Raw genomic sequence first — 11,975 nt, forward strand, 5'->3', positions numbered from 1 at the left:
GAGAGGTTAAATGTAAATGTAAATGGTTAGATCTATAAGTAAGAACCAATCGCTCGGTGAGCAAGCTGCATTCCAAAACTCATCGAAAAAAAAGCATTGCAACCGTTCTGTCCACGACTGTACGTTGCACAATAGTGAAGATGTTTTCAAACATCAACTCTATTCTCTTCTATTACAATATTTTAAACACTTTTACTATTGTACATTGTGTCGTGCCTGAGTGCGCAAATTTCGGGCAGCTTAATCGAATAACTTTAAAAACTTTTCTCGTTTAAAAACTATTATAGCTTCGACATTCAGTATTGAAATATTTGTCTCGAAATGATCTTAGGAATTTTCCATTAACGGTTGTCACAGTAAGTCTGTGACACCCTATATATAATATACCTTTCGTTGTAGAATTAAAATCAAATCTATTTAATATTATTTATTTAAATTTAACCTTACATTTAAAAAGTTAATTCTCTAAAATTAAGAAAAAAAAGGGCTACTGTCTAAGGAAGCTGTTTAATGATTAATAATCAAACAATGAATATTTATAAAATCATCAACAAACGTTTCAATTTCAATCACATCATTTTCAATGTTAAAAGATAATTAAATTTAGATGTATGTAGCACAAAAGTAATATTAAAATAACAGTTGAAAATCTATAACTAAACTTACCAAATTAGGAAGTATTAATTCACTCTTACAAATATATTTATTTAAATTTTAAACAGTTTTATAGTTTTAGTTCATAGTTCTCGTAGGTTAATAGCCGCAAAATAACAACCTATTTGTGATAGTAAAGCAGTCGTCAAAAATCATGAAATGACAAAATGATAATAACTTGCAGACTGTTGTCAAAGGAAAGTAACTCCATAACATTTGCAATTATGAAAATGTGACTCATTATCAGCAAACTAAACAGAATGTACACAAATTTCATAATGTAAAAAATAATTAGTTATAAGATATATAGCATTATCAACCTTCATTATAAAAGAATTTCTGCATATCAGAATGAAGTAATGATGTCAATACGTTATAAAATTGAAATGAACCATTGTCTTCAAATTATTATTACTTTGCGTTTCATGATTTTTTAACGACCATTTTACCATTACAATTTATTGACTGTTTGCAGTTATAAACTACAAGAACTGTGAGCGAATATATATGTAAAAACAAATTATAAATAAATTTTTGTAATTTTGAAAATGTTATAGAATTTTAACTATTGTTTTAATATTGTATTAACATTTTGTACTGCATCAACTAATTTAATTATCTTTTAACATTAAAAATGATTCAATTGCGATTGAAATATTGATGATATTTTTATAAGTATTCATTGTTCGATTATTGAGCGTTAAACAACTTGCTTGACTGGTAGCCCTTTTTTTCTTAATTTTTGAATTTCACAGTTATTTGAACGTAAATCTAATAACTTTATGTTATAATTATCTAAATTTTCAATTTAAAAAATTATTTAATATGAACGCGATATTTTATATTTATGCTAAAGTTTATCTTGTAAAGTTATTGATCGTTAAATGTATGTGATAAGCATGTTTAATCTAATAAAGTAAAATACAATCTATCAAATAATAAAAAGTAAGGACAGTAGATTTTGTTGAATACATTTTTCCACATATATACCTACTTTACTTTCTCTTACGAATCAATCACTTTTCCGCGTTTTTACGTAGCACTTTTTCCTAATATCTCGATACATGCGTCGCATGTCTCACATTTTATATTATTTTATTACATATTAAAAATCTATCATAATTGAACAAAAATTGTTATATATGTTTCTTTTTATAAATTTAATAAAAAATATTATCTTAAACTTGTTACATTTTTATAATATTATTGCAATTTTCAATTTAAATGTATATATAAAGATCTCAATTAATTTCCATTTTGATAATTCAATTTTTGATTTTTTTAAAACACTTCCAAAATCATTTAATGTTATAATTAAAAAGTCTGCTTTATTTTTAGTATATTTATGTGATAATAAATTGTTGCATATATCTATCCCTATCATTCTCAAGTGAAATGCGATGTATATATTATCAGAAAATTATCCTATATACTAGTGATAAATAAAAAACAAACAATATATGAAAGAGAATTTGGTGCGTAATAAATTATGCGTTAAAATCTGTAGTGCAAAAATATATTTCTCTTACATCAAAAAATTAGATCTGTAATAAATTTTAAATATTATATACATATGATGCAAAACGTAGAACCGACGTGTCTATTGACCGATATATCTATAGTTCGAAGTATACTATTGTAAGTATACTATACTGAAGTTGCAGTACTATCCCTTTCTTATATTTCGTGACACTTCACCCTTATTCGCGGATCGCAGTAATGATGGAAAAATTTGTTACGCAATTAATTTCTCTAACTGCATACGCTACCTTTGGATTGCAACTCCAGCAAGAAATTACGAAACGTCAACGTCGACTCAGTACATACATCGGCTACGAAACGCACTTCGAAATAGCGGGCGAATTGCGCCCATATTGCCGGTTCCTTTCGCTTTCCAGCCCGTCTGCAAAAGGCTGAGAAAATAACAGCGGTATTTGGCCAAGTGTATACGAGCTCATGAATCTATTTGAGTGAAAAGTCAAGACGAAAGAAGAGTAGGAGGGAAAGGACGAGGAAAAATGACCTGACGAAAAGGCCGATATTGGTGCATAATTTCCCGCGAAATAAAAATCAACGAAAGTATCCAATCGTCACTACTGCTTATCCAAGGCTGGACCAATGGTCGGCAAGTAGCACGAGGCTATCAACCAGCCGAATGTAACAGCACCGTCAACCAAGTTAGTTGGTGAAACCTTCGAGCTGCTATCACATCCTTGATCACTGTCAATCGACACCTCCAGTAATCGTCAAACAAACTCTGGTGTTCAACTGGACTGGCTATCATGTACACTTCCATCATTCGCATCTGGTAAATTGTCATTTATTGTACATATTATCTTTAATTGTAAGGGGTTTTTTCATTTAAACAATATTAAGAATCTTTATTTTACCGCATATATGAGAAACACTATCAACATTAGAAATTTAACATGCCTATTACGGTCGAAGTTCGATCTTCATTGCTTTAAATAATTCAATCTTAAATTACTAATATACACTATATATGTACTTGCATATATACTATATTGTAGTCTTTTCAAACTGCGCGTCAAATTGTTTTTCCGGACTTGTAAACGCAATTAAAACTACTCTAGTAATCGCGAAAATAAATTTACAAGCAATTTTAATAATTTTATGCTACCATCAAGTATCATATTATAAAAATGTTAATATGTTGAACCTGTTAATAAATTTATTGTGAAAAATATTACCTCGGTCGGGACTTACCCGGATCTCTTGTATTCCGTACGAGCGTCCTAAGCCATTAAACCACCGAGGCCTTAGTAATATTTTTCGTATAATAAGGAAACAACATGTTTATACATTTATGCACTGAGAAAAAAATATCAATTTTAATAAATATTTAGTTCAATACTGCCAACTAAACATTTACTTACAGTAAATAAATATTTGTTCAGTAAAAAATAGATTGTTAAATCAAATTAACATTTCTTGTATCAAATAAATATATCTTTATATTTAATAAATATTTAGTTAGCAGTATTCAACTAAATATTTATTAAAATTGACTATATTTTTTTTCAATGCGTGCGGTGATTAATGGGTACATGTTAAATATACAAACAGAATTTTGCTCGTAATGTTGATTTTACAGTTATTAAGTTTCCGTAAAAATACGGAAACATTTCTTTCCAATTCGTAGTAAAAGTATGAAAAATAACATTCCATATAATTAAAATACTTTACTAATTATATTGATTAAATAAAACTATTTTTTCTATTAAGATATTAACAAAATAATTTTGTTTATAAAACAACTTTGCAACCGAAAACAGAGATATATACTTTTATTAAGAAAAACGGAGGAACTTACAGAGACTTACTTATTAAAAAAATTTTATTCATAATTTCTTGTTCAATTTATATCATTCAAATTATTGTCTTCATTAACTTTTTTGCAAGCTGCGATTTTTTTATTCTCTGTTATTTTCTCATCTCTTCGTTCTTATACTCATATTCTTGTCCAGTTTCTCTCTTTTTATTTCACATAACTGTCGTATTATATCTTCTTCGCTTATATTTTTTTTCAATTTTTATTCCATCATTCATGTCTTGTTGTTTCCTTTTTTTCTCTTTCCCTGTTATTGTTAAAAAAAAGGAAGACAACTTTTAAAAAGTACTTTGAAATTATTTATATTATTTGTAAAATAATTTTATAACGCTTTTAATCTCTCTCTCTCTCTTGATTTGAATACGTTATCCTCTTTGAGTTACCTACACATTTCTTTTATAAAAGTGAAAAAATATAATTGTAATACTTATAACATATAAGATATAAACTTCACATATTTTGATCTTCGTCTTCAAAAAAATTAAATATATATACTTAATGTACATTTTATTCTTTACAGACATTTTTATCATTTTGATTACTAAAAAGAAATTGTATATTTCAAAAAACATATGTATGGTTTTATTAATTAATAATGCAAAACTTTTACCAATCGTATTTTGATCTTTATAGTATAACATATATTAAGTGGCTGCAATAAATAATTAACGACTTCTTTATCTTTTTTATTCAGAAGCTGTTTAACTATGATATATAAATTCAGCACGTATGTTAGGCATAACGATTATTTACCTTTGCTCCTTCTTTGTAGCAAGCAAAGACTACTCTATAAAAATTCAACTGTCGTAATATTGCGTATTTTTCAGTATTTACACGTTGTTTAGCATTAAAATTCGTTCCTTATTCATAGAAATTTTCCGCCTATAGGGTACTTTATTATCCATATTTACTTCTTTAAAAATAACATTATCTTTTTTTTATGCAAAAGTTTTAATATCAAAATAATTTTTAAATGGAAGTTAAAATTAATTAATCAGCCTTGAAGTTCGCATATTCAAACAAAGTAGCAAAGCAGTACTTAGATTCCACATTACACTTTTAAATATTAACATAAATCTACATACAGTGATATCGGAACTGTTTCATTTATTTTTAATTGATTCATTTACTACATGTTCGCTCATAATATTAGCAGAAACATAAATTTTATGTAGTACTGGTTGCGTAAATATTCCATAATTCCATTGATAAAATGCAATGAGTATATTAAATTCTTAAAGTTGTCACATGTCGAATGTGTTATAAACAATTAATATTCTTTATATAATAAAATAATTGTAATCGACATTAATTGATAAGTTAATATTTGAAAACACTTTGCACGTTATGTCGTGTTTGAATAATTTATATTTTTATTAAAAAATTATTACAATTTCAATATTTTGGTTATAATATAATTTCGTCTTAAAATAATGACAGAAAGCTATCTTTATAAATAATACGATATGTTTGGAATACATTTTATATTAAAGGAACTATCTTTATAACTTATATAGCAATCATTTCAGATTTCGAAACGAAAACAGATTTTCAGAAATTTTATTAGCTTATTAATATTCATAACTGAAACTATTGTATCGATTAATGATCTTTTATTTCAGTGTGGCCTGCGCACTTCTTGCTGTGACCTTCGCCGAGATACGTGAGTAACGTATAGATACTAAAGTATGTATGCTGTGTGTGTGTGTGTGTGTGTGTGTGTGTGTGTGTGTGCGCGCGCTGCGTTTGAATGTTTATAGATTATATTCATACATATGTAGTATAAGGCTCTTCAGAAATAAAATATAAATTAATATTGCCAATATATATTGAATGAACGTGTATAAATACATTTATTATATAGGTAATACAATAAGTTAGACATTGACCCTATTTTTCGGTCCTCTTCAATATATAAATTGAGTTTAATTAATTATAACGTATATAAATATGTATGTTCATTTTCGTATTTAAGTTATGGGAAAACGGTACGCCAATTTTAATTAGTTGTATTCAATTTATGTATCGATGAAAACCTAAAAATAAGAATAAAATAATAGTTATAAAATAATACACTATTGCATCGTCAAATTAAAGAATAGATGAATTATTTAATCATTAAGTTATCAAAACACATGTATGTTACGTTATATGATATATACGTGGAGAGAATTATCTTTTAAAATTCATCCTGAAAATATGGTAGTTGTAGTATAATACAATATTTTAAAGATTTTTACCTTGATGCACTTCAGTACAATTAATCGTAAAAAACTTACTTTATATTTCATTGTAGTTTTATTAATGAATGAGAGAAATTTACATAAAATTCTTCGAACAATATTCCCAGAGCAATAGTCCCAGAACTACCACATTTTCAGGGTAAACTCTAAGAAAAAATTCTCTTCATGCATGTTAGAAGTTTTTCATGTTAAAATGACTTATCTTAATGATATTACATTAGCAACAATAATAAGAAATATTTCATTTATGCGAATATTTAATGTGATTTGAGATATGAGTTTAATATGTAAAACAAAATAAAAATTAATATCTAAGATAATAAAAATAACAATTTTCTTTAATAAACGACAAACAATTGAAGAAGAGAATCCAATCCATAAAATTAAATAAGCGTTAACTTGTTTATAAAAATTTGTAAAAAATGTTACATATTCAATTTATGCAAATATTGTTTTTATTTATCCGCAAACGAGTGAACAGAAATATAAATATTATCATATATAATATTTAATTGACCTTGAACAAGTAAAACTAATTTTAATAGTGAAGGAATATAAGCTAAAACAAGATGTTTGTGTAATAAATTAGAATTATATTAACATAAAATTAAAATTGAAGTAAACACAAGTTTCGACCCTAACATTATGTTGATCTTCTCATAAGATTATCTTCGAAATAATACCACACTTCAAACATTTCACATCGCAGCACTTGACATTTGTCCTTTATTATAATTAATTATTTTATTAGTGGACAAATTTAATATAAATCTCTTTTAACGTTTGACTATATCATAAACTTATAAAATAGACTCAACATGCCCCCGTATTAGAAATGAAGCCAACATTTTTCTTATTAAATACTTATTAGGTATAAATGTAATTTCCTTTTTTTTACTTTAATGCATTTATTGCTTGAAAATGATTTTAAAGGTAAAGATGATTTATTTAAAGTTGTCCAAAAAGCTTGATATGCGTTCATTAATTTTATTTCAATTCTATTCAGACACATTTATAATTTATCATATTTTTTTAGTATAATGTATATATTAGTAAATTATAAATATACAGAAACATGGTTTCTTTCACCATGGAATAAAATGCTACTGTAACTAATAGCAATCATTATTATCTTATTCTTTGTCTCTCATATGAATGTATTATTTGTTGTAAGATTTATAAAATATTATTTGAATAGTTTTACTTATATTTTAGAGGAAATTTATAAATCAGTTTTGTGTTTTTTACACCCGTGAAAGCCTCAAGAATAATATTATTTGAATAGTTTTACTTATATTTTAGAGGAAATTTATAAATCAGTTTTGTGTTTTTTACAGCATCATTCATAAAAATATGTAATCGAAAGGATCCAGAGATAAATAATTGTGTATTAAATTCAATTGAGCAATTACGAAGCAAATTGAAGACAGGAATTCCAGAATTAGAGGTTCCAGCAATGGAACCGCTTACATTAAAACATATACGGCTATTGAGAGGTCCTCAAGCTGCAAGGCTTGATGTTAACCTTACAAATATACAGGTAATTATATCAAAGCTTGTGTTCTTATTACTTACAGCATAATTTAGAATGTATGCATATGTGTATATGTAATGATTTGGTAAAGAAAACTGTAAATATTGTCTATAAATTATAAATAATGTAATTCATTCATCAAAAACACATAAACACATATATAGTCAATGACAATTAAGATTGTTGTTAGCTGTAAATAATTTATTGTAAAAAATTAAAAATTAAAGTTTCATTTTAAAAATACATTACATACACTAAAATGAATTACTTAGTATAGTATCCAATCGCTATTATTATTTATTATCATCGAGGCATACTTCCTATAAGATTTACATTCGGAGATTGAGAAAGCCAATCCATCGATAGATGTCACGTTTGTAAAATTCTTGTAAGAAGCATGTCTCGTGGAAAGTATGACAATAAGTTATATTTAATAATAATGATTAAACGCCGCTTTAAGTAAATGATGCATTTTAATGAAAATGTACTTTTAAAATATACCTTTAATTTATATACTTGAATTTATTCTTTCAAAAAACTGCTCATGCTCTTTATTGATTATAAAAAGTTTTTCACATGAATATGTATAAACATACATAAATATTCATAAACATGTATAATTATATATAAAACATATCCATACATGTTTATACATCCCTCTTTCTTTTGTAAAATTACTTTTTAGTGTAATAAAAATAATAATAGTAATATGAAAACATAAAAAAATAATTAAAGGGATAATTTTCTCATTGTTTTAGAAAAAAAACAAGTTTGGAAAAAAGTAAAAAAAATTGTTCATACATAATTATGCATAATTTTATATATAATTATACATCAGTAATTTTTTTACATTTCTTCAAACTTGATTTTTTCTAAAACAAATAATGTGAAAATTACCCTTTAAATTATTTTTAATGTTTTCACATTATTATTATTATTTCTATTATGCTAAAAAGTAATTTTACAAGAAAAGAATAATGTATGAAACTATGAACACGTGTGGACATATTTATTTTTCTTCTTCTTACGTTAGGCCTCTGGCCTGTGTTATACCTCTCTCATATGCTTATGGTGCGCACGTTAGTTATTCAATTGCCACGAGCATACGGGACCTACAGTTTTAATACTGGTTCCGGACAGCGGATTTTTCGAGAAATATTTCTATGGGCAAGGACACTCTCGGGAAGTTACCGGTTTTTTCTAAAAGAAGACACGAGTGTAAATATTTTAGTTTCTATTGGGATCGAACCCGGGACATGATAGACCAGTGCACTGCCATGCCACGCTCGTGCTCGATATATTTCAGATATGATTATACATGTTTAAAAATATTTGTGTTTACACATATTTATACATATTTATGCATGAAAAATTTTTTACCGAGAAATATAATACTTGTTAATAAAAATTTATGTTCATTAGATATTTGGGCCGTCAACGTTTAAAATTCGAGATTTAAAAATTGACCCGGAGAATGTGTTTATTACTTTCAAAGTTGGCTTCGATAAACTTGACTTCAAAGGAAAATATCAAATAAATGCACAAATTCTTTTGCTCAACATAGTTGGAGACGGAGATCTCACTGGAACTTTCCGTAAGTCCAATACGAACTTTTATAGTTATTAAAATATTATGATAACGAAATTATTTCCGTACTCATAGAAAAAGATAATACGAAAAATTTACAACAATATTCTCTGTTTAACTTACTACATATTTTGCAGTTGATTACGATAGCGACTGTTTGATGAAAAGTCAGAAAATTGTTAAAAATAATAACACATATGTGAACTTTGAAAAGATGAAAATTAAAATTAAAATAAACAAAGCTCTACTCAATTTTAACAACCTATTTGGTAGCGATTCTGTTCTTGGTATGTTACTATTTCATACAATATATCTCTATATTTCGAGAAACTTATTGAAAGTACAAACGTCATTACATTTGCACCATAATTGATTTTTTTTCTTTTAAACCAGGATCAGCGAGCAACGAAATTTTGAATGCAAATAGTGAATTCATAATAGATGAAATAAGACCGGTACTGGAAGATAGCTTGTCAGATCTCTTCACAAGAATCGCAAACAAGATCACATTAAAGTTCACATACGACGATTTGTTCCCGAATAATTAATCTTTTTATTCTGAGGATCCAATATTAACAGTTTAATTAGATTGATACGTTGTCTTTTCTTTATTCTAAATTTTTTAGGTTTAAACGTTATTCTTTTTATTTCCGGAAATTTCCAACTTTATCTAATAAAAAAATTTTGATCAAACTATAGCAGCTCTGTAATATTTCTACAGTTCTCTTTTTTAAATGATATCTCGTAATACATATATATAACTAATATAATATACAAGCCCATATTACATTTAACTATTTTGAAATTGATATTTCAATTGTTTTGCAGAAATTACAATAAGAAAACATTTTTACGATTTATCTTTTAAAAAAATTATGCATTAACATCTCAACAGATAGTATAATTATTGTACTTTAATCCCAAGTTTATTATCAATAATCTATTAGGAGTCGTGTTAAGAGAACTGTAGACGAAAGGTGGTATTATGTAACTAGTGTAGATACAATGGCCCCTCGTATCTCCGCTTTTAAAAATGGAAAATTCTAATGATTATTCATAAAATTATTTGCTTAGTAGCTCGCCGTTACACCATGACGCTATTGTGCCAATACACAATAGTCAACATTTATTATAACGCATTTATACCTTCAAACATTTTGAAAAGTTTTTAATGTACACTTTAGCATTTAATTACACATACTTCCTCATTCTTCTTAAAGTTGAACTTATCATCACACGAATATACCATATGTATGTTTGATTCTTTATTTAATATTTCATTTGGCTGTTATACATTTCGAGTTATGAAAAGTTAAACAATAGTATGTCATTTTGCTAATATGATCCACTAAGCGTACTGATTGCTGACAGCTTTTTTGATAATATTACAATATGCTATGTGCAATATTGTCGTATGTGCAATGTGCTGCGTGCAATATTGTCGTGTGTGCAATGTGCTGTGTGCAATATTGTCGTGTGTGCAATACGCTGCGTGCAATATTGCTGTGTGCAAACGAAGCTGTAGGCAATGTTTTGTAGGCAAACGGGATCCTCCCCAAAAATAAGACGTTATTTTTCAAACTTTTTTTGTTAATAACTTTTTACCGAACAACGAGCGACGGCTGAAACCTGTTAGAGGTAACTCAGAATCATGATCTCGACAACATATATCAGGGTTAAGGTAATCGGAGCTGGGTCCCTTATAGTGCACAATTATCTATTTTATAACCAAATACTGTTTTATTTTAAACAAAGCTATTGTTTTAAATCTATTTTTGTGGATGGCCATATCACCCTGTTTCTCTTCGAATCATTATCCGGTATCGTCACAGTTTTATAAATAGCGTCCTAAGTAATAAATGTTTCGTAACTTTGAATTTAGAATCAATTGAACAACATTTTGACAAATGTAATTGTTAAGTTTTAAATTTAAATATTGATTATTAAACAAGTTATTGTACAAAATGTAAATAGGATATAGGTCATAATACCACCTTCTCTAATAATGTCACATAATTCACAATGTACAATTCCTAAAGAAATATTTTAGATATTGCAATTAATTTTTTATTTACTAATTTAATGTCTAAAACACATGGTAAAAAACATACATGTTCATACATCCTTTTATATATGTTTATATCTATATATATTCATACAAAAAAATGTTTACCAAATAGGTATAAAGGTGCCGACACTCGACGCTCATTTTCGGCATCAAAATAAGTCACGTAAAGAAATTGACGAATATCAATTTTGACGCTAAAAATGAGCGTCGAGCATCAGCATGAAAAGGCACCTTTATGAGTTACTTATTTTTTAAAATAACTATTACAATAGTTGAATTGTTTTATTAGTTTGTAGTACATTAAAAGCATTAAATATAATTATGATGCATTTTGTTAGTATTTAAGACATAGAAAAAGTGTCGGAATTTTCAAAATTTCGGCAACAAAACTTTTTTCAAGAAAAGGTTTCAAATAGAAATTTGACAATTTTAGAATAAAAATTTACAAATAACTTTTGTCACATACATTTCTTATAATAAGAAATTAACATATCATTCTTATTTATAAATATTAACATTTATCTATATATAAATTCA

At 26.7% G+C, this 11,975-nt stretch overlaps 1 protein-coding gene across 1 annotated transcript; it reads left to right on the forward strand.

Moving 5' to 3' along the window:
- The first annotated feature begins 2,662 nt into the window (after positions 1-2,662).
- On the forward strand, positions 2,663-9,941 carry LOC108762785 (protein takeout). Its single transcript, XM_018509960.1, has 6 exons — positions 2,663-2,962; positions 5,629-5,669; positions 7,587-7,789; positions 9,206-9,377; positions 9,508-9,657; positions 9,764-9,941. The coding sequence occupies exons 1-6, from the start codon at positions 2,937-2,939 to the stop codon at positions 9,916-9,918; spliced, it is 747 nt and encodes a 248-aa protein (XP_018365462.1). The 5' UTR covers positions 2,663-2,936; the 3' UTR covers positions 9,919-9,941.
- The last annotated feature ends 2,034 nt before the right edge of the window (positions 9,942-11,975 follow it).

This window comes from Trachymyrmex cornetzi, unplaced genomic scaffold (assembly GCF_001594075.2).
Source record: "Trachymyrmex cornetzi isolate Tcor2-1 unplaced genomic scaffold, Tcor1.1 scaffold321, whole genome shotgun sequence".
NCBI classification, from domain to species: domain Eukaryota; kingdom Metazoa; phylum Arthropoda; class Insecta; order Hymenoptera; family Formicidae; genus Trachymyrmex; species Trachymyrmex cornetzi.

Excerpts from the sequence above, each read along its gene's own strand:
- LOC108762785 (XM_018509960.1), top strand. The coding sequence starts at position 2,937 with ATGTACACTTCCATCATTCGCATCTG. Across the intron at positions 2,963-5,628 it reads ACTTCCATCATTCGCATCTG|TGTGGCCTGCGCACTTCTTG; the intron begins GTAAATTGTCAT and ends CTTTTATTTCAG. Across the intron at positions 5,670-7,586 it reads TGTGACCTTCGCCGAGATAC|CATCATTCATAAAAATATGT; the intron begins GTGAGTAACGTA and ends TGTTTTTTACAG.